This window comes from Callorhinus ursinus, unplaced genomic scaffold, assembly GCF_003265705.2.
Source record: "Callorhinus ursinus isolate GAN/ISIS: 27379988/994484 unplaced genomic scaffold, GSC_fseal_2.0 scaffold1, whole genome shotgun sequence".
Taxonomy (NCBI): Eukaryota; Metazoa; Chordata; class Mammalia; order Carnivora; family Otariidae; genus Callorhinus; species Callorhinus ursinus.
In genome coordinates, this window is record NW_027397063.1 from 141,669,899 (window position 1) to 141,694,016 (window position 24,118).

General features: G+C 43.5%; 1 protein-coding gene across 6 annotated transcripts in view; it reads right to left on the reverse strand.

Moving 5' to 3' along the window:
- Positions 1–24,118, reverse strand: part of CTDSPL (CTD small phosphatase like) — a 112,132-nt gene that overhangs the window by 18,892 nt on the left and 69,122 nt on the right. For 3 of the 6 annotated variants that reach the window (XM_073902110.1, XM_073902116.1, XM_025884420.2), the window contains exons 2-3: positions 14,264–14,418; positions 5,542–5,574 (exon numbers count right to left, since the gene is read on the reverse strand). In XM_073902110.1, the coding sequence (XP_073758211.1) occupies positions 5,542–5,574; positions 14,264–14,418 (188 nt within the window). The remainder of the gene's footprint in view (positions 1–5,541; positions 5,575–14,263; positions 14,419–24,118) is intronic. The other 3 variants (XM_073902124.1, XM_073902104.1, XM_025884427.2) reach the window with 1 other exon arrangement.

The following is a 24,118-nucleotide window of genomic DNA, read 5'->3' on the forward strand; positions in this document are numbered from 1 at the left end:
TGGACTTTGCTGGTTCAACAGTGAGTGTAACACAGGAAGCTGACAGGGTAGGTAAATTTGCGAGTGTGATGATCATCTTGTCTGGGCTGATGGGGTGAGGCTGCGTGTGGTGATCCTAATTTCACAGGGGCTCTCTCCAGTGAGTGTGGGTGTTTCCTCCTGTCCAGCGTCGTCCAGAAGAAAAAGGCTTCATGGCCTCCAACTCCCTTGGCTCTAGTTAAAGTTCACCAAGCAGTATATTCTCACCCAGCAACTGCAAGTGGCCTGGGAGGAGATGTGCCTTAGACATGGGGCATGGGATTTGGGTTCCTAGAAAGGACTCTGTTCTTCATTGTAAGTCAACAAGCAAGCAGGTGGCTGGAAAAACTAAACTTGCAAGAAGTCCTGTAAAAGTGTTTTAAAAAGGCAGGGTATGATGAGCTCTGTGAGCGAACATAATAAAGAGGATTTGAGTTATTTTCTGTTGTTTGGGCCATAGCAGAAAGCATGCCTGTGACTAGAATAAAATTTGTTTTAATTTTTTATTACACAATCATGTAACAAAAACACATTCTCATTGTAAAGAATATAGACATGTAGCAGACAACTATCCCCTTTTCCTCGTGCCCCGTTCCTCTCCCCAGATACCCCCCATTTTAGTTCAGTGTGTATCTGTCCACTTCTTTCTCAATGCGTTTATATACTAAACAACATTTTCACTTTATGTAATTGCTAGCCTGGAAAGTAAGGCTCTAGAAATTCTATCCCTAGCAGATCTGAAAACATCAAAGATCTGCCAAAAGTGGCTCAGTTATTTTCCAAACCTGAGAATAAAAATTACTTTCTTAGCATATTTAACCCACACTTTGCAAGCATTCTCCGAGCTGACAGCATGGAAGAGGCCTCACAATACTACTGGAAGAGTGAAAAGAAGAAGGGTGAGACTCCTCTTAAGCAAGTTACTGATCCAGCATTTGTGCTGCAGAGGACAAGGCCGGGCTGGGGGCAGTGGGCAAGGAGGTTCCATTAATCCTCAGCCCGCTTCCTAAGTGCACACAGCTTCTCTGAGAGCTTGGCTTTAGATTAATACAAATTCTTCAGACCACTAGTAAGAATTCTTCTGGACAGCTGTGTCCTTGGAACACGCAAGGACGCTATATAATTGCAACAGTGCTTTATTACTTCAATTGATCTGTTCAGGTGATGCTTGAATTATTAACTAAAAATGCCCTGAGGCAAATTTCCTCTCAGGCCATCATAGAACTGGAGAACAAGAGGAACACCAGTTATATCAAGAAGAGCCTTTTCTACACAAACCTCTTGCTCCAAAGCACATGGAGGGCACTGCCAGGGGGATGGAAGGGGTGGGGATAGGGGGCAAAACCATGTGGGTGGGGAGGGGGGAGGAAGGAACCTCGGCTTGCCACCCAAGGTTTCGGAAGGGCATTCATTCCAGTTTTCCTCCTGGGAGTAGGTTTGGAATTTCCCATCCTTGGTAGTGAACTGGCAGCCATGAACCGTTAACTCTAAGGTTCTTTAGAGTACCCACCCTACTCACTCGCTTCCTGGCACATCAGACTGGGGTTTTGTATGTAAGAGTCCTCAGGCTCAGAGTCTGCACTCTAGGCTCCCCAAGCCACAGAGCTGAGGGCAGAGATCTCAGGGCTTCTGAGGGAGGGGACAAAGAAAACTCTAGACCACCTTTAATTACAATCGTTGTTTCTTTCTTTTTTTTTTTTTTTTTTTACAATCGTTGTTTCTGCTGATGGGTTCCTTCATAAGGTTTGGTGGAAAAAAGTATACTACTGTTTATTAAAAGGCTTAGGCAAACATCATAGACACCTGTTAGAAAATGCATTTCTCTTCTCCCCTTTTAGCACTTTTATGGCTCAGCTGCACTGCAACCACGTGTGGTGAGCATCAGGATGGAGTGATTCATGAAGAGAGGGCATGGGAGGAGTTGGCTCACAGCCCCAGTGGCATTCCTTGCTGGGGCCAGAGCATTTGAGTGCTCACCTTCAGCCATGACCACCCGATCCTGGGGGGTTCTAAACCTGTCCCTCTGCTTCTTTCTTTACCCTTCAACATCTGACTTTTACTGGGCAGCCCACGAGGCTTCCAATAAGATGTGTGGAGGGCCCCAAATCCCAGCCTATGGTTGGGAGGCCAATGTTGCTGAGTGGTATGTTTAATGTCAAGTCCAGATAAAGATGTCACTTTCAAGAGGGGTATAAAAGCTGAATTAATCAATAAATGGTGTTGAGACAACTGCCCTGCCACTTGGAAAAGAAAATAAAGCTGGATCACTACTTCATGCCTTACACTAACATAAATTCCAGATGGGTCACAGATTCAAGTGTAGAGATAAAACCATTAAATACTAGGAGAAAATACGGCTCACAGTCATAGGGTGGGGAGATCTTTCTAAGAGCATGACATAAAATTCAGGAGCCATAAAGGATAAGATTAACACATTTGCCTATATAAAATTAAACTTCTTTGTGGCCAAAATGATTATAACCAAGGCCAAAAGATATACCATAGATTTGGGGGAAAAGTCCTAATTTCCTTGAAATTGAAAAAGATAACACAGTAGAACATCCAGAAGAAATGAATAGGGAAGAAGGCATATAAATAATAAACTTATGAAAGGATGTTCATCCTCATTCATAAAGAAATGCAAATCAAAGCAATGAATTGATATGTCATTCTTTACTTAGAGATCAGCAAAGATTAAATATTTGATTATCATCATTTTTGGTAAGGGAATGGGCAATCCCACACACTCCTGGCGGGAACATAAATTAGGCTTTCAGAGGACAATTTGGCTTTAATCTACCCAGAATGTAAGCTGTATCCTTTGATCTAGCATTTCAACAATTAGGAAAGGATCACAACAGATGCTATAACTCAAGTCCATAAACATACGTGCACAGGAATATTCCTAAGTATTTGTAATAACCCAGAAGGAGAAACAAAATAAATGCCATCAAGGACACATGAAAGAAAGAGGTAGATCACTCACTATGCACTAATATTTGGAAAGAGGTTCAAGGTATATTGTTTAAAGCAAAAAAATCTTGCAAAATTCTCATTTATGTAAATATGGTTGTGTTTATTTAGATTTCTGGAAGGATACAGAATATTGAAAGTGGTTATTCCAGGGAGTGGGACCCTGCTGGGAATTTTTTTTTTCCTTTCTATTTTATTTCTTCGGTATTTTTTAAAACTATGAGCTTGAATTACTGCTTAGTAAAAAATCAAAAGACCAAAGCTGCACATATAAACAGAGTAGCATGAAAATGAAACAAGACGGCTATGGTGGAAAGCAGAGATGGGGGGGCTCCAGCTGGAACTAGTCTGGGTACCCAAAGGCTCGGGGGCACCTTTCACCTTCAGGGACTGGAACAGCTTTCAGGAGTCTATAGGCTCTGGTTTGGGATTAGCACAAGCCTGGATTTTCCCATTTCCTATGGTACGGGACCCCAGGGTCACACAGGCTCCCTGACCAGGTCCCCTGTGATCCAGAAAGGGCAGGGCTACTCTGTTAATGTGACCTGCAACCTTGACAGGTGAGTACAGATTCTGCAGGGGATCCCAAGGCTCAAATCCTGGGGCTAAGCTGGCCTTCAGATGGACTTGGGTTCAGCTGTGCATGCTAAGCAGGCAGTGGAAATCACACCGAGCCCATCAGTAGATCTACTTTTCTGGAGGATATTATACAATGATGCAAGTTACTTTAGCTAGGCTTTGTTTTTCTGCAACATATTTCAGAGACTCACAAGGCCTGACCTAGAGTCTCATTTGTAGGAAGGAGTCAGTAGTTTATTGATCTAACACTGCACTAAATTATACAAGGGATCTTTCCCCCTTGGCTATTTCATTCTGGGATTCTAGAATGTATTGAGATTTCTGGGGAAAGGGTCATTTTCCTCGGTAGAGTTCTACCCTGACAATGCTCTTTGTTCGGCACTTAATGAACTTTGAGAAAAACCAGTGCTATGGGAATATCACAGGGAAGGGGAAAGCTGCTACCTGTCACCTGTTTAACGTAGGTAACTTTGCAGGAAAAATGTATGAAACTACTCTGTATAAAGGTTAAAAGGACACCTCTGGTATCAATCTTACCGGGTATCCCACTCAAACACTGGATAAAAAATTCTGCTTGATCCATTTTTTGGATTAAAGTCAGTTTTCCTGACAAAGCCCAACCTCCAGGCATGCTAGAGAAGTCAGAACCACTCCACAAACCCTTGAAACTCGTTAATGGAGAGTTAAAGTCCTGAGAAAAATGAAATTATCAAAAAATCGGGGCAATGTATTACAATTTATAAGCGACACTCACTACCAAATATGGAGTCAACCTGTACTAATGAAATCCATTCCTTCCAGTGTAAGATTGCTGTGTCTCTTGGATGTTCCCAGAAAATATGTGAAGAAGTCCAAGGAAAGTTAGATGAACAGATTTGAGTCAAACAACTTGAATCAGAGATTGTTTATGGATCAAAGTATCGATTTATGGACATCTTTTTAAAACCTAAACTCTTCTCTAAGGACACAGGGCTGTTTAAACGGTCTTGTTTGATAAGGACAGCTCAAGTGCCAGTTTTTTTTAAGATTTTATTTATTTATTTGACAGAGAGAGAAAGAGAGAGAGAGAGAGAGAAGGAACACAAGCAGGGGGAGTGGGAGAGGGAGAAGCAGGCTTCCCGCGGAGCAGGGAGCCCGATGCAGGGCTCGGGCTCGATCCCAGGACCCTGGGACTACAACCTGAGCCGAAGGCAGACGCCTAACGGCAGAGCCACCCAGGCGCCAGCTTCTTTGGAGCGTCAGTCCCTGGTCTGTATCTTGTCTGGCCTCGGGCTAAGTGGCTCTGCTGTCACAGCAGGAACAGTGGGGACAGCTGATGTCTGGGGGAGGGGGTTGGCCTGTGCTGACACTGAACACTGGTGCAGCTACTCTCCCAAATTTCAGGGTTGAAAAGAGAAGTGGTGGCCCAAGGGAGTGCCCGGCTGGAACAGGGTTAGAGCAAAGCCAGCCTGTGAGAGTGGGGGTGAGTCCCGCAAGTTCAGGGAATACAACTGGGGCGACTTTTTTCTGATCTCAGAGCCAGGGCCAAGCTACCAACACTGCTGAGTAAGTCAGAAGTGGTCTGGTCATCCGGGCCATGGGCTTGTGAGCCCACTGGGACAGAACCTATGTCTGGGCCAACGTATGTTCTCCTGGTCTATGGAGCTGGCGCTGAGGTGCTGGGGTGGGGAAGTGCAGCAGGCTGCCTTAGCTTATTAGCTTGGAGGCCCTGTGCAGAAAGAAAGGAAAGGTGAGAATTTGGTTAATAGATGCTGGTTGCCCTGCTGTTCCTGAGAAAGGAAACTCTCCCTGTACAGAACCTCCTGCTCACAGTTTAAAATGTAGCTTCATTTTTTTTAACAGAACAGAGCTGTTTATACCACACGCTAAACTCAACATACGCAAGAACATTAAAAAAAATCTTTTATGTCAGTAGGCCCAAAGCTACAAAAGTCTATGAATGTTTAAATAAAATTGGATAAATATACATACACTTGGTATGGGAATGACCTGCCTCTGGTCACCCTAAGGAAAAAGAAAAAAGAAATCATTGTCAGGTTTGAAGAGAAGTAAGTAGATCATATACTCCAAAGAAACTTCAAAGCACTCTTGAGTTCAGCAGCCCTATGATTTCCTGTTCTCTATACCTTAGTGGTATTTAATGAACAGGAGGAGCCCAAAGATTTTCCAGTTAGGGCACTGGGCTCCACTCTGCCTCCCAGACACTCCCTCTGCTGACAAACCAGGCTGGGTTCCTGAGGCTCATTAATCTTGTTTATTTAAATGATGCCTCCCTTACTCCCAGGAATTTAATCCTTAATTGAAAAATAAAAACAAAAAACCCATATGTTACTTTGATCCATTAATCCCTCTAATAGCTGGCTTATTTCTTCTTTTAAGTAAGTTTTTCCCTAAAGAGACTAAGCCTTAAGTCGGTACAATATGCAGGGGAAGGAAGACCGGTTATCAGGTTACGAGGCACACCCTGGCCTCTCCTGGTTTTCTCCTAGAGGAGGACTGGGAAGAGAGGACAAGGCAAGGCTCAAGAGGTTCCCCCTGAGGCCACAGACGTGGAGACAGCATTCCTTCAAGGGGGACAGAACCTGTACTCACAGGGAATGTCAAGAAAATTCAGGCCCCAGGGTGGGGCCTCACCCATTCCTTAGCCTCGGAATGCCAGCCATTCCAAACCCGGTTGATGGAAACGTTTCATTTTGGCATCATTATGAAATGCTAATAAAATAACACATTCTCTCCATTATCTCTACTGAGCATTTCCAGTTTCTGTGTTTCTTCTTTTTTAGATGGTTCGATGGGAGACAATGAATAGCAGCATCATAGTTCCCGATGAGGAACTGTTTCCAGTCTCCCACACAGAAGGATCTGTGAACAGTATATCCGTCTTTACTGAGGGGGTCACTGGTGACAAGGTTCTCATGGGAAGGGGTCAAACCTGACTGTTGACAGAGGCAGGTGGCTGGTACCTTTCTGAGCTCTGCTCTGCCTCCAAGCATCATTTAGCAGCTTCTTGATTATCTGCAGCCCTAGTCACCACCTCTGCAGTACAACAGCAACTACTCTTCCCTCTTGAGATCGTCTTGACGCTCCTTCCTTTTTCAGGACACTTGGGGCTTGTCTTAAGGATTCCGAACTGCCTTCTGCCATTATTCAAGGCAGGGCTGTGCTGCTCTCCAACATGATGGCACAATCAAATCCAATCCCAGTTTTTAAGAACTTCTGCAGAGAAGTTCATTTCCGAAGCTCTTAGGTAATATTACTCCCAACACCCGGACCTAGGAGCAGGTCACTGCTCTTGGTGGGGAGACTTTGACCAGAAGCTCACAAGCCCATTGGGCCACTAGAGAGTAGGGTTTCTCAACCCCGGAGCTACCAACGTTCTGGGCCTGACAACTCTTTGCTGTGGGGGCTGTCCTAAGGATTGTAAGATGCTCGAAAACATCCCTGGCCTCTACCCAATGGATGCCAGTACAATGCCCAGTAATGACAATCGAAAATGTCTCCAGACATTGTCAAGTGTGCCCAAGGGGGGCAAAATCATCTCCAAGTGAGAACCACTGCACTAGTGGGAGGCTGCAAACAGTCCCTCCACACAGGTGCATCTTCAGACAAGAGGAGCACATCAGTGAAGGAAGAGGTAACAGTAACAAACATCCTAAAAGCTTGGCAAAACATAGGCTAGGACCAAAGACGCTACTCTGGCCAGATATTTGGGCTGGAAAATTACCCTGGAAGTTTGCATGCATGTGTGTGTGTGTGTGCATGGGGTATGCATGCATTAGGGAGTGCCCAGCAATCCCTTTACTCTGCCCTCTCCCTGAGAAAGTCCTCCAAGGTCCTGGCCATTGGGGTCTTCTGGGTGCTGGCTTCTTCTTGCCTCTGGCCAGGGCCTTGGACCCGTTTATTTTGGGCAACTGGCCTGCAGGTCCAGGTTGTAACCGTGATGGTGCCACTCTAGGCCACTGCTGTGGAAGCATTTCTCCAGGGTAAAGTGAATGTGTAGGGTGGATAGAACCCTAGCTGCCACCCATTGCATTCTGCCCACAGCCTTCCCTCTGCCTCTGGCCTGTTGAGTTCCAAGAGGCAGGGAGAGCTGGAGGTCAGCAGTAGAGATGGGCCTAGAATCTGGTTCCACAACTTATGGGCCTGGGCTCTGTGTTCCAGGTGTCCTGACCAAGCTCAGTTCGAGGGAGGGCGGAGGGTCCTCCTCTAGGCCTTAGCTGTCCCACTTTGACCCTGGTTCTTTCCGTGGGGTCTGGTCTTACAGACTGAATAGTCAAGTGTTAATGTAGATGATTCATTACTCAGAGTTAATTAATTCTTTAAAAAGCTATTTTGATAAATATTAAGTGAAGGAAGTCTACTAATGAACACTCAGTCCAGCTCAGCTCCAGAGGAACTGCCTTCAAAGGCCTTTATTCTCTCATAAACACAGCCAGCCACTCCAGGAAACCTGTCAGGGGTGTACCAACATTGTCTCATGGCATTTCATCTAGGCAAATACTACTTCTATTTTTTAAAAGATTTTATTTTTAAGTAACCTCTACACCCAATGTGGGGCTTGAACTCACAACCCCAAGATTAGAGTCACACACCCCTCTTCCCAGTGAGACCAGCCAGGCACCCTGGCAAATACTAATTTCAAATAAAACTTTTACTATGACAGCAGTGATTCATTTCTTTTATCCTCTACAGACCTAGGGTACCAATTATGGTCCTTTTGCTAACGGCGATTCTCAAAAGATTCTCTAAAATGATTTTTAAATTGGAGGAGGGAGAGTATGAGGAAAGCTCACTGGGGGAACACATCAGAATCTGGGGCTGAGGGTTTACAATAGAGTCTCATCATGTAAATTCCACTAATATATTTTTCTATACCAGCGTACAGTAAGGCTTCATCTGTTAAGGCAAGTCATCTTTCATTATTTTTTCCCAAAATTTTCTCACCTATCCTTAGATATTATTTCTTCTATATAAATTTTAAATCTTATCTAGAAACACGGCATATTTCTCCATAAATAAGAGCTACCATAGCAAAACCTTTTAATGATTCTATTTTTGAAGTATTTGGGTTTTCTATGTAAATAATCATGTCATGTGCAAATAAAACTAATTTCCAATCTTTTTTATATTTACACCACGTGTTTCATTTTCTTGTCTTACTGCATTAGCCAGAAACTACCAAAGATTTTCCTATGTTGTTTGCTGTATTTATTTATTTTTTAAAGACTTTTTGTAAAGACTTTATTTATTTGAGAGAGAGAGAGAGAGAGAGCCCAGCAAGGGGAGCAGGAGAGGGAGAAGCAGGCTCCCCCTGAGCAGGGAGCCTGACGTGGGGCTCGATCCCAGGACCCTAGGATCATGACCTGAGCCAAAAGCAGACACACAACTGACTGAGCCACCCAAGTGCCCCTTAATGATTTTATTTTTAAGTAATCTCTACCTCCAACATGAGGCTCAAACCTACAACCCCAAGATCAAGAATCACACACTCCACCGAATGAGCCACCCAGGTGCCCCATATTTTTAGAAGATAGTTTTTTATCGTGTTTAAATGGTTTTCTTCTATATATTTGTCTGTGCTGTTGATTAGTATACAAAGGTTTATGGCAATTACACACTTCATCAGACCTATTATCATGAGAAAATATCCCTCTTTCTACTGTTTAATGTTTTTGACCTTGAATTTTGTTTTGTCTGATATTAATATTGCCACCTTTGCTTTCTATTTGATCTGCTTTTCTTTTATATATTTGTCTGTACTGTTGATTAGTATACAAAGGTTTATGACAATTACACACTTCATCAGACCTACTATCATGAGAAAATGTCCCTCTTTCTACTGTTTAATGCTTCTGACCTTGAATTTTGTTTTGTCTGATATTAATATTGCCACCTTTGCTTTCTTTTTATTTGATCTGCTTTTTACATTTTGCCCATTTTCCACCTTCTTAAAATCATTGTATATTAGATGTCAGAAACGAGTAGCCACCTACTGTAGCAGTAATTAGCACTGTTAGCCAAATAATTCCAGTTTTCTTTCTGGGCAAATGGTAGGATTGCACTTTCATGCTCCCTGAAGTTAGGTATAGTCACGTGAATTGCTTTGGCCAATAAGATGTAAGTTACTTTTGAGTGAAAACTTTAAGAGCCAGTGTGATTCACCACATTCCCTTTTCCCTGCTGTGACAATGATGAAAGCAAAGAGATGGGCCTTCCTCAGTCTAGTCCATGAATGAGGATATAGTCTGATAATGGTAGCTACAGGTCACAGGTGGCTACTGAGCCTGTGCAAGGTAGCTAGTACAAAGGAAGATGTGCTCTAAGTATAAAATATACATCAGATTTTGAAGAATTAGTAAGATAAAAAGAATATAAGTTTTATCTCATTGGTAATTTTTTTTCTATTGATTACACATTGAAATAATATTTTGGATATCTCTGGTTAAATAAAATATATTATTAAACTCAATTTCACCTTTTTTTAAAAAAAGTTTCAAAATGAGGCTACTAGAAAAGTGTAAATAACATATGTGGCTCACATTCTCTATCTACTGGACAAATGCCACAGAGCAGAGAGCCCACCTAATCCATAATACACATGTAGCATGAGTGAAAAATACACTTTTATTGTTTTAAGTCTCTGAGGTCTGGGGGTTGTTACTACAGCATAATTGAGTCTACACTGCCTAGTATGTCAACTCAGCAGTCATTCCTCCTTTCTCCTTTGTGAAAGAGCTCTGATTCTGTTGAGGGCAGGAATACGCCAGTCTAAATTCTTCCCTTTTCGGGCCTCCCTTGTAGCTGGAGGGTAGCCATGTGACAAAGTTCTGGCCAATCAACAAACGTAGAAGTCCCCTGGGGTTTTCTGTGAAAGCATTTACTTTCCACAAGAGGGACAGGCATGGGTTGTGCTGATCCTCCCTCTCTTCTTCCCTTGAATGTGGATATGCTGTCTGAAGCCTGTGACTTTGAGATAATAAACAAGCATGAGGATGAAGGCAAACAAGCCAAGGACGGTGGAACGGAAAAATGGAGAGACAGAAGAACAGAAAGAACCTGGGTCCCTCATGGCATAATCAGGCCCCTAAACTAACCTCAGCAACTGCCAGACTCAGGCCTTTTATGTGAAAAAAAAATAATCCCCTATTTGTTTAAGCTATTATTTGTCAGTTTTCTTTTACTTGCTGCCAAAATCGTTCCTATCTGATACAGGTCTATTCTTGGAAACAGCACACAGATGAATTTGTCAAGCCAATCTGATGTAGTCTTGGTCTTTTGTTAGGAGAATTTGGTTCATTGAACTTGTTTTATGCCTACTCTTTATGTTCGGTTTACTGTTTATGTTGTTTGTTCTTTTTTTCCTTTTCTTAATTTTGATAGTTTTTTCACATTTCTGCCCGTTTCTCCTTTCAATCCTTGTGAATTTTGAGGATCTATTTTCTTTCTTTTTTTTTTTAAGATTTATTTATTTGTGTGTGTGTGAGAAAGAGAGAGAGAGAGAGAGAGTGAGCGGGGGAGAGGCAGAGGGAGAGGGAGAGAGAGAATACCAAGCAGGCTCCATGCTCTGCACAGAGCCTGACATGGGGCTCTACTGAGGATCTATTTTCTAATTGTGCTGCTTGTTACGGTTCTATTCCTAATAATTGTATTTATTCCTACATCTTCTATAATTATATCATAACAGAATATCAATCTCACCCAGATTTTTTTTTGTCCCCTCTCTGAATCATTACATGTCTGAAAATGTACTTCCTTTGCCTTAATAAATGGTATCTTGGCCACATACAGAATTTTTGGTTTGGAATTCTCTCTCAGTAGCCTGTAAATTTTTCTTTCATAGTCCTCTGGCCTTCCATATTGTTGATGAAAAGTCTGGTACTAGGATAATTCTCTTTCTTTTGGAAAATATCTTGTTCTGGTAGCTTGCAAGATTTTCTCTTTACACTTAAATTTCAGAATTTCAACAGCATATATCTAGGCATGTGCTCCTCCACCTGCCGCCCTCATCCTGCTGCAGACTTGGCAAGCCCTTGTAATCTCTACACATTTGAGATTTTTTTCCAACTCAAGAAAAATTTCTTCTATCACCGTTTTCTCTTTCTGGAACTCTATTACCTGCTGTTAGGTCTCCTAGATGCCTCTTCCTGCCCCCATCACAATTATCATCTCTTGTCTCTGGTCTTAACTGTAAGATATTTTTTCCACTTGCTCTTCTAGAACATTAATTCAGTTCTCAGCAGTGACCATCCTCAGTCTCCTTTTTCTCAGTTAGTTTACTGAATTTTTTTATTTAGAAATCATGGGATTTCTTTTTTAAATTCTAAAAGTTACTTCTGTACTCAAAATTCATTTCTTGAAATATCATTTCCTGAGTTGTCTACTAAATTCTCTTTAGGGCGCCTGGGTGGCTCATTTGGTTGGGCATCTGACTTCGGCTCAGGTCGTGATCTCTGGGTCCTGGGATCAAGCTGTGTCAGGCTCCACATTCAGCAGGGAGTCTGCTTCTCCCTCGCCCCTCCCCCTGCTTGTGCTCTGTCTCTCTCTCAAATAAACAGAATCTTAAAAAAAAAGTTCTCTTCCACCTCTTTCATTAGTTCTACCTCAGTGGGAGCCTCATATTCTAGTTTTTCAACTTGGACCTTCTCAGCAGTGGCAAATGAGGGAGCATAGCCAGGGCCCACAAGGAGCAATGTTTTCATGGTCCAGCAGAGCCCAAATTGACAAACCACAAGGACATGAAGAAAGTCCCTGTAGTGATGGGCTCCTTTAGGGCACATGAAGTGAAAGCAACTCATCAGTATAGCTCCTCCAAGGATCACACACAAGAAGTGGGCAGTGTAGGCCCTTTCCAAGGGGATACACAGCTCTTGCTGGCTGGGGGACCTCAAAGGACTATCTGCTTCAAGTCTCTGTCCTAGGACTCCAAGACAAGCAAGCATTTTGCTCTGTTGGTAGTTCCCTGCTTCTCACTGAGTACCAGAGAAGATGAATCCTGTGCCTGATCTTTCCCTTGGCGATGTCAGGAAAACTATAGAGGCCTTAATGCACTTTCCAGGTTCTACCAGCAGGTTCACCTGGGTTTATCCAGAAAGAGAATTTAAATGGTCAGAGCCATGTGCTCAGATTGTCACCTTCCCAGAATCCTTTTTCTTACATTCATATACTTTTAAAGTAATTTATTTTCTAATCCCAAAAGTAATTTAAGCTTATTTTGTGAAAACTGGGAAAAGCAAAAAGAAAAAAAGAGAAAGAAGTAATGCACAGAAGAGGGGAGAAAATTCTATATATAATCCCATCTGTCTGAGATAATCTCTTCATATTTTAGCATATATCATTCTAGTCTTATAAATGCCCATGTGTGTGTGTGTGTATGACTACATGTATACTTGTAAATATACTCAGCTACTACATTTTATCCGCTAATATAAATATACTCACCTACAAGTTTTTTATCCCCTAAGTGACATATGGTGAACATTTTCTTATGTCAGCAATATTTCTGAGACATTTTTAATTGCTGCACACTATTTGATTGCATGGTTATTCTATGGGTTTTTTATTGTCTGTTGTTGATCATCAGGTTGCTTACACTTTTGCAATATCATAGTCTATGCTGGACAGTATCCCACAGTTCAATCCTTGCACATCTATAACTATGTCAATAAATAATTGCTAAGGTTTTAAGATTACATTGTCAAATTTCCCTCCAGAAAGGTGTAACCAATTAAATGGCTACCAATAACCCATTTATATCTTCTACCCTCTCTGCGGCTACCCTCATCCAAATCCACCTATTATCTTTATAAATATCTTTGATAATTTGATAGATGGATAATTTGATAGATATATGTCACTGTTTTAGTTTGCATCTCTTTGATTACTAATCATACTGAACATGAACATGTTTTCATGTTTATTGGCCAATTGTATTTCTTATTTTGTGAAATGCTTGCTCAGGTCCGTTGCTCACACCATCTGGGACATAAAGTTCTATGGTTTTTGTGTCCTCAATCTCAACTATCTTCACAGTGAATAATCCTCTTGGCCTTTCAGTGATTGTTACCTGAATGAATAAAATGAATGTAGCAATCCCTGCTTTCTTTTTGTTTATATACTTGTGTGACATCTTCTTGCTCATCCTTTTACTTTTAGCTGTTTTGAGTCACTTTGCTTAGGATATGTCTGTTAAACAGCATGTAGGTAGAGTTTAGTTTTTTGCTTTTTTTTTTTAACGTATTGTGAAAATGACTTAAAACTTTGTATCTGATGGATATAAAAGAATAATATATAACAAATATGTTTGTTATTAAATGAGGTAGTTAAACCCATTTATACTTATTATTGGTTCTTTGGCATGCCTCTGTTTCTCCTGTTTCTCCGTTTGTCTTTGCATGTCTTTCTCTGCTACTGGTTCTTCAGCTTTCCGTTTCATGCAGCCAACTTCCCAAGACAGAATGTTATAAAAAAGCGAAGTGATTCTTAGAACTCTCATCATCTATGTGCTTCAGTCACTAAACGGGAATGACTGAGATATCCTCCGATGAAGATGACCTTTTTGGTCATTTCAGATCTTTAAGTTAATGGCTGTACACATAGCTATTATAGACCCCTTATTCAGGATATTCTAGAAGGATGGGACAGATACGCAGCTACTGAGGCTCTGCTGAGCGCACAGCTGCTCCCCGGCACTGACCTTCTGAAGCCCACCGTTCTCCTCCACCAGGGGCGGAAGCACACTGGGGCTGCTGGTGGGCGGGGCCTCCACATTGTAGTCCCGGAAGCAGCAGAAGAAGGAGCTAAGGATGCCTCGGCTCCTCGGCTTCTTTAAGCTGATGTTGCACTGGGATGCTGGAAGGAGAAACAACACACTGTGGCCAACTGCAGCACGTACTCAGAGTTGTCATGCGATGGGAAAACCCGAATGTGCAGTTGCCCGCCCCCCCACCCCGGAACCCAATACCAGGAGACCCACGCAGCGCGAGAAGATGAGGAGCCCCAGGAAGTTACTCTAAAGGACTGTTATTCAACATGTGATTCCTAGACGGCCAGCTGGTTGATGGAGCCCAATCCTGCTGGCTGGACAGAATTCCTCTGACAGCCCAGTGGGGGCTGCTTGCTCAGTAACTGACCCATCCTCAGGGTCAGGCACCATCTGCATTCCTAAACCCAGCAGACAGCCTTCCGACCCGGAACTAAGTACTACTTAAAAACAAAGATCTTTTCAGGCACAAATCAGACTTGACACTCTCTGAGAAGTATTTCTCTGTGAAGGGTACCAAGAAAGAGTCACTTTGACTAGGTTCTTGAACACTCTTAACTCCAAGACTAACTTCATTAAGAAATGAGAGGTGTAAAAAAAAAAAGAAAAAGAAAAAAAAAGAAATAAGAGGTGTAAGGGCATAAAAAAGACCCCTTCTTAAACTCTGCTGTTTGTCAGGACATTGATGGGAGGGCTGGGGTCCTCCATGACACTTAAAACATAAGCAACAGATGTGGGACAGAGAACACACGGTCTGGCAAGCCCATCTTCCTGAAACCCAGGGCAATTCTGTGCCATGGACTCATTTCCCGGCCTGTCCTGGACTCAGTCTCCCGAGGGGGTGACGTTATCCTTTCTGTTATTCAGGCCTCAAGACGAGCTGCCACAAGTCAGAACTAAAAGGCAAAAATTAGTATAAACTGAAAAACACACCTCAGGGGAGGAGACTGACAACCTGGAGGGCCAGGGAATGCAGCCAGGGCTGTCCCACCACATACCACATCTGGGTGGGTCAACGGCACTGAGCTAACGCCACAAAGGGCCCGTGCTTGGGGTGAGTGCTGACGCCACAAAGGGCCCGTGCTTGGGGTGAATTGGGAAATTACGAGGGTAGGAAACCACTGAGTCCACATGATAACTGTTGGAGTTTCTCTCTCCCCAAAAGCAGTTTTGGCATGATTCCTCTTCTTGTGTACTTGAGTGATTTGTGCAGCACCTTCCCTCTCAAGAGATCACAGACGTCTACTAAAAGTCTTGGGTACTCTTCTGCCGGCAGGAAAACCAAATGCATTCACATGGAAATTCACATGAAAAACAACTGAAAAACTTGCCAGCAACCCCACAGGCATGGGTGGCCTCCAGGCCCAGGAAGTGTGAGTTTAAGATCCTCATTACTAACGGTGAGCTCTAGAACCACATACCCCTGGAAACGCTGGCTGTTTTATCTTCCTTGAGAATGCCTGGGTGCATGTCACAGGCACCAGTCTTCTCACTTGAGGCCCCTGCCGGCAGACCAGGCCACAGGGACCTCCAGGTGCAGAGGCCTTCCAAGGGGGGCGGGGGGGGGGGGGGATGATAATGACCACTGTTTACTGAGGCCCAGCCCTCTAAATTCCACTACTTTACAATCCTCATTTCATGTAACACTCAACAGCTTACCCAAGGAGATCGGCATTACTGCTTCTGTCTTAGAGCTGCAGGACTACAACTAGGAATTGCATGTGCCAGGATCTGAATCCAAGGGGGCCTGTTTCCAAAGTGTGTGCTCTCTCCATGTGCCCTGCTGAACGCAGTCTTGACAGATCAGGTCAGATCAAGGAGGGAACATGCCAAATGGAGAGAAAAGCACTGCAATAAACTCATATTTAATATAAATGATTGGGGGAGGGGGCGCCCGGGTGGCTCAGTTGGTTGAACGTCCGACTCTAGATTTCAGCTCAGGTCATGATCTCAGGACTGTGAGATGGAGCCCCGTGCTGGGCTCTCTGCTGGGCCTGGAGCCAGCTTAAGATTCTTTCTCTCCCCTTTCCCCCCTGCCCTGCCTCACCTCTAGGAAATAAACAAATAAATAGTTAATTAAAAAATATGTATGATTGGTTAAACTGTTCTGTTGTTACTTTGGGTGCTTTCGTTTTTATGCCACACTCAAATAATTTAGTCAGAGGAAGAAAAAAACCCTGCCTCTTCCCCGGCTGACAGCACATTTCTCTGCAAGTAAACAAGCTATTTGTTCATGTCTCAGACACACTGAGCAGCCGATGCCCAAGCTGGGCAGGAAACAGCTCTGCAAAAAGCACCCCCTCAGATCCCATTTTCATCCTCAGGTCACATACATCTTCCCCACAACCAACTAACAAACAAATTAACAAACTAACTTATATACTAAAAAAAGTCCTGAACCTGGAGCCAGTGAGCTACTTACAATTTCTACCGTATGACGGCTTACCACGTAGAAGCCACAAACAGAGCTGTGGGAGTGAGTACCCGGGAAGGTCTTCACCCCCTGATGGAAAAGGAGCAGCTCATTTAGGATCTCCCTTCAACGCACCAGGAGGTGAAGCAGCCCAAAAGGGCCTCACTTCCAAGGCTGAGGGAGGGGCCAGGACTCTTCCCGCTAAATAAGGTTAATTCTAGGGCCTGTAGGAAGCTTTGGGAGGTCAGGGGCTGCCTAGTATTCTAATCGCTCTTGGACTGGTCAGGTGCTCTCAAAATCAGGCTAGCAGGGGAAATGAATGGAGTTGCTCAGGACCAGCATCAGCCTCACCCCACCCTCGGCACTCATTTGGTCCTGAAAGGGCTCAAGATGCTGGCTGGCTGGGTCTAATTACCCTACTGCCTTCCCCCACCTACAAACTGCTTTCCATCTATTACCGAGGCCTGGCCAATCTGAGCCACATGGCTGGCTTAGGGTTGGGCATTTGACCCAACCTGGGCCAAGGAGAGTGTGCCCCAGGATTCATGCTACAGCCATTAGAAAGGATGTTCTCTTTTTGCTGGTTTGCCAAGTGGGTAGGATGTAAACCTGGAGCCCCTGGTGTCTCCTCTGCCATCGACTGAGAAGCAACTACCTGAGCATGAGCCAGAACTGAGGAAAGAGGAGCTGAGATACGGAGAGGGACGGATCTCTGACAATACCATCTGGGGACTTGGTTTCATTAAAACCAGATCCTCCTGGAATTTTCAGTTATGTAAGAGAATAAATTATCTGTTTCTCTGGGTTTACGTTATTTGCGATGGAAAAGACTATCCCTGAAAATGTCAGCTCCCAGGCAAGGTGGTGTAGAAACACTGGTGAACCACACAGGCACCGTCCCTACCTCATGTGGCCCACGTCTAGCGCGAGAGACACTGAACAGCACAGGGCACTGACGGGGCCCAAAGAAGGGCGCACAGTCCAGATTTGAGGGAGGGTAGGAGTGGTTTCTTAGAAGAAATGCTTTCTGAGCTGGGCTCACAGTGCATACAATTGTTGGAGGGGGCAGGGAAGTGGGGAGACAGCAATAGTAAAGAGCCCGACGTGAGAGACAGCATGACCGTATCTCAGAAATCAGAGCAGTGGTGATGGTTGTTGACAGCCTTGTAAGCCACGGTGATGAGTTTGCATCTGACTCTATGGCAATGGGGAGTGGATGAGCAGAACTGTACCACAAATGTCACGGTTTGACCTCTGGAACTGGAACCACTGAATTTAAATTTTAAATTGACTGATAACGGCTATTGATCTGCATCAAAGATTTCCAGGATTTTTGCAATCAGTATTTGCAAATCAGAGATATGGACCATTTTGGGTAAAGAGCCTAGAATGGAAATTTCTTACTTAAAAATTGACTTTAAATACAAGTCACATGGAGATAAAAAATAAAAATAAAAAAAAATAAACAAATCCCATGGAAAGAAAAAGGGCTTTGGAGTTCTATTTTGGGTTCAAGTCTCACCCTGCTACTGGTTAGCCAGTGTTGACTTCATCTACCTAAGCCACACCACTAATATGGGCATCTGCATACCTACCCTTGCAGGGAGGACTGTTGTGTGGATGCAGCAAAAACATGCATATTTGTTCAAGAGAGATCTACCAGCACCTTAAAATACAGCAACAAAAGATTGATTGATTTTAGGTACTGAGCAGTGCCTCACTGTGAACATTCAGAAGTTAGCATGTCTCCAAACAACAGTCCTTACAAAAACAGCCTGGCTTTCTGAGAAAACATGGAGCCCAACCCATTTTGGTTTTGGTTATGTGAATTCTAAACTTAGAACTTGAAGTAGCTCCTTAAAACTTTACTTCCTATCCAGTGAAGGTTTCTTTGTATAGTAATAATGATGATGGTGATAATGATGATGATGTGGGAAACTAAACAAATAAAAAGTTCCACATGTGACACTTAAAATAAACCCTAGGACTCAGGCCTTTTCTAAGGAACAGCTAGAAAGAAAGTATTGTAATTAAAAACATGAAATGTCCAGGGGAAAGTCCAAGGTCTGGTCCTTCGGTGGGATCAAGAGAACCGGTCTAGAGATCTATTAAACTGTGTTTCTGCCCACAGACGGAAGGTGCAAGTGGATCCACCAGGAGTCGGTACCTACCGGCCAAGAGCGGGCATTGCTAGCCAACTGCTTATACTTCCTGACCTACCTGGTTCCCTTCTGCATCCAGAAATTGAAATGTTGACCCTACACCGACAGTGTTTCTTAATCAGTGTGATAGCTGCCCATGCCACATAACCACTGCCCTTAAACAATTCTTACGTGCTGACTTGGTTTAGATTACAGATGTGGGGAGGCTCTGGTTCCATCCCGAAACCCCAGCTTCAGGACCAAAACCTCTGGGGTCTACACCGACTCAGAGCTTCACGTACTTGCGCCTCTGTGAACACCCCCACCCATCCGTCCTTATCTCAGATTTGATATGGAACTTCCACTGCCCCCCACACACCCCTACAATCAAACGAGTAGTTCAGGATGAAGCTCAGAGAAGCTGGAACGTAGGTGGAAATGTTTGCTACTCACTATGAATCCATCCCCAATCATTCAAGTTTCTCCCCAAGTGAAGAAACTGCATCTTGGCAGCTACAGAAAACAAAGAAGGTTTGCCTTTAATTTCCACGGTGCCAAGCCAGCCTACATGCCGGCACAGGGGCCAGAACGGCCAAAGACCCAGCATAACAGGATTTCTAGGATAAAATGGACTCAACACAAGAAGTCTACAGCTAATGTGTCAAAGCACCAAAATCTGCCCTCAAAACTAGCTTCTTTCTTGTCACAAGAGCAGAATCAAGAAAGATATTCCACAACAGATTTGTATCATCCAAGTGTTCACAGCAGAACATTAAAAACATGTCCAAGCATCAACATGGACACCAAGGCTAAGGCTGCAAAAAAACCCCAGGGTGCGGTTTCCCAAGGAAAAGATGCTTCTTCACACATGGGGATGTCAGAACACGTTACAACCCTGAGGAGACCATGCAGCTGAATTCACAACTATACTACTATGGAAAAAGCTAAACACCTTTTTTTTTTAAGGGGAGAGGGGGAGTTCCTCCCAATGGCCGGCATTTAAATGAATGCACCCTTTCTTCTCTTGTAGGACTGGGCTGCAATCTCTGGAATGCATCCCAGGGCCGTGGTTTGGAGTGGGTGTCTAACAGGAAATTCTGGGCAGTCTATGCATACATTACATTCCTTTCCCACCCCGAAAGAGTGGTCAACAAACACAACTTTCCTCTGTTTGAATAAAAGGGGGGGCGCTGAGGGGGGCTGTTGGGGTGGGGAGAAGCCAGGGCACAGACCGCACAGAGTTCAAAAGCAGATGTGGCTGCTGAGAATCCAAACATCGTTTTCTCCCAGAAAAAGGAGTTAGTCACCAAGAGTCACCTTTTGAGATACCCAGGCAGTCCCTATTCTAGTTCCAAGCGATGAATTTCCCCTGGCAATTGCACCCAGCGCTCTGAAAGAAACACACCTCTGAAAGCTCTTTTCCCGCCGCAGCCTATGCCTGGCAGTGGTGCCTTGAGCAGCGAGGACTCAAGGGGGGAGCAGGGGCTGACGGCTAAAAAGCTGGGCAGGAGGAATTCCAATCTCGTCCTTCCATGATGGCAGGATGTGTTTCCCTTGTTCACTGCTGGCTCCTAACAACCCTCTTTAGTTTGGTGCCTCGTTTGCTGGAGGCCCTTGAAATAATAATGGCTGGCCTTCCCAGTGTGCAGTGCCCAGATGACACCCCATTTTCCAATGAGGAAACGGAGACTCAGTATTTACAACTGTGCGGTGAGGGTGCTGGGGTTCAAAGCCAGAGGTGCCTGACTGCAGGGCTCCCAGTCTTCCCACCACCCCTTCCCGCCTCTCCCCGATCCTCTTCTGGGTTTGGGGTTGACTTCTAGGGAGAAAGTGAATAAGAGGCCTCGTGGTGCCTGCCATTACTCCAAAGGCTGCACTTCTGGAAATTCCATAGTGAGCTAAGGATACTCGTGGTAGGCCTATTAGATAAGGCCAGACACAGTGATTGTTCCACTGTGCCCTGAATGTACCCAGGCCACCAAACTCTGTGACTCAGCTCCCAAGGAGTGACCCCATGCTGGGAACGCCCTCCATGCCTCAGCACATCCCAGACCCCTGGCCCAGCGCCACACAGCTCCTAAGAAACAGGGCTGGACAGAAACCAGGTCTGTGGGAGTCTAGAATTGGAGCTCTCAGCCATCACTGTACAGTCTGTTTTTCACAGCAAGAGCCCAACTAAGCAACAGAAAAAAGGATTTAAACAGAAAATGCACTTAAGAGGAAGTAAAGGTTAAAATTTAACAGTAATCAAATAAGTGAACACTTAAACAGTGAAGCCCAGTTTTGTACCTATTAAATGAACAGAAATGATAGAAATAAAAACAGCGAGCCAACAACGGTGGTGAGGTTCTGATGGCCTAGGCCCCTTCATTCACACGTGGCTGGTAACTCTATAAACTGGAACAATCCATTTGAAAAGCAGAGGAGTGATGTGGTGAAGACCATGAAGTATTCATGCAAACCATATGCATGTCCAATAGAGCAGGAATGGTTAATTAAATGAATGCCGAGCAGCTGGACAGAATACTGAGCCACCACCAGAAATACCACTAGTAAGACCCGTGGAGAAGCGCCTGTGGTCACTGTCTGGGGAAGCATCTCAGAGAGACACAGCACAGGTCCTATGTCTGTAACTCTATCCTGTGTTTCTGGACAAGATCTAGAACGCAGGCTCCAGGGCTACGGGCTTGGAACTCATCTTGTTCATGCCTGAGGCCCTAAGACATAGACGCATGCTGGTACAAACAGGCCCATTGTGACAGATGTTTACTGAGTGAATGAATGTATGAAAGGAAACACAGAACAATGAAAATGACTGAGATCACTATTAGAAAGAAACAGCACCTACGACTGTCCACAGAGAGGTCGGCTCAAGCAGCTCTACTTCCTGGGAAGCCCTCTTGCCCACAGCAAGCCTCTTCCCCCAAGCTGGTTTAATCTATGCCACCCACATATGGCCAACCTCCCACCTGAGGAATCCAACTCTTAGCTCCCAGACATTTTTAGTGAAGTCAGCAGCAACCCCTATAAAATAATTAGTGCAAATTTTCAGAGAGAGAGATTATATAAAATTCACCAATATGTTCAGTAGGCATGGCCATCTCTGGATCATAGGACTAGGTTAATTGTTATTTTTCTCCATACTTTTATTTTATTATGTTATGTTAATCCCCATACATTACATCATTAGTTTTTGATGTAGTGTTCCATGATTCATTGTTTGTGTATAACACCCAGTGCTCCATGCAGAACGTGCCCTCTTTAATACCCATCACCAGGCTAACCCATCCCCCCCACCTCCTCCCCTCTAGAACCCTCAGTTTGTTTCTCAGAGTCCACAGTCTCTCATGGTTTGTCTCCCCTCTCCATACTTTTTTATTGTTTCTCAATTTCTACAATCTACAATGAAAAAAATAGAACAGATATTAAAAATGTTTGTTTCTACTTAAAAATATATATGCGAACATTTTCACATTTCTGATACCCTTCTACAACCTTACTTTGATTGGTTGTATTGTATTCTGCTGCGTGGATGTGCACCGTGCCATAATTAAACTAACTTTGGACATTTATGTTGTTTCCTTTAAAAAAAAGTGTCATGACAAATACTGCAATTCGTTTGTAACAGCAATGCTAAGAACAATCTAGTTGTCCATTAATAAGGGACAAAATAGAATAGATCCCCAGTGTGGAATAGTCTACAGCTGTTAAAAAGAAGGCTGCAGCTTCATATGTACTAATATTAGCTGACACTTAGTCAGATGGACTAGTTGCTATTTTCTGCACTTTGTATATAGTGACTCACTGAATCGTCTCAGTAATCTTATGATGTAAGGACTATTAACTATACTTTTTTCATAGATGAGGAAACTAAGGCCCAGAGAAGTCAAGAAACTTGTCTAAGATGACATAGCTAGTAAGTAGTAGAGTTTGTTCAAACCCAACTCCTCTGTGCTTTTTAACCTCTGCATTATATTGCCTACTGATAATGGAGCACATTCTGAGATTTATTAAATGAGAAAAGCAAGGTACATATGGTACATGTAGCATGCTACCATCAACCTTCAAATACAAAATTAAATAGATTTGCAAAATAAAAAGCACAAGCATCTGTCTATTCTCACATGTGCAAAGAGCATCTCTGGAAGGATTTATAAGTAACTGGTTGCTCCATGGCAGAGAAATGGAGGACAGAGCTGGAAGGAAAGGAGAATTATTTTTCACTCTGTTTCCTTTTAGTATCCTTTGAATTTTGTATCACTTATTAAAGTAATAATTCTCATGCATTATAATAAGCAAGAAACATCCAAAATAATACTACGGTGAAATTAGTGTACATAATTTTATGTGGATGTCTGATTATCCCATTAGAAGAAATTCCTAGAAGTGTAACCGCTAGGACCAAAGTCTGAAAAAAATGTCAAGCCTCTTGATACCTGTGGACAATCTGCCACCTAGGGAGGCAGTGTCAATGTGCGCTCCCACCCGTGGGGTGTTCCACTGAGGCTGTGCCAACACCGAGACTTTAAACAGCCTTTGCCAGTCTGGAAGGTGGAAATGACAACTCTGTCGCTTTCATGTGTATTTCTTTGATTGTCATCCAAGTTCTATAATCTCTCCTATACATTTTGGCCATTTCTATTTCTTCTCCCGAGAACTGTGCTTATATATTTTTTGCCTATTTTTCTACTTTTTTCTTTTCTTTTTAAGAGTTCCTTTGTCCTATATTGGAGACATAATCCTTGAACTGTTCTGTACTGGACTGTTCTGTATGTTGGAAATAGTCTCAGTTTAGTTTAAGCCTTTTGCTTTTGTTTATAATGGCTGTAGATGTGCAGAAGTTTTAAGTTTTTAGGTAGTCAAATCTAATGATTTTTTAACTGATTCATTCCCATACTAATATGATATACTCTTTTTTTTAAGGATTTTATTTCTTTATTTGAGAGAGAGCGAGAGAGAGAGAGAGAGTGAGAGAGCACAAGCAGGGGGAGGGGCAGGCAGAAGGAGAAGTAGGCTCCCTGCTGAGCAGAGAGCCCCAATGCAAGGCTCGATCCCAGGACCCCGGGATCATGACCTGAGCTGAAGGCAGCCGCTTAACCGACTGAGCCACCCAGGCGCCCCCTAATATGATATAATCTTCACTTACATTTTCTTCTAGTTCTTTTTTAGTTTAAAGTTAATATCTTTTAAATATTCTGTTTAGAGTTTATTCTGTATACAGTAGAATATATGAAT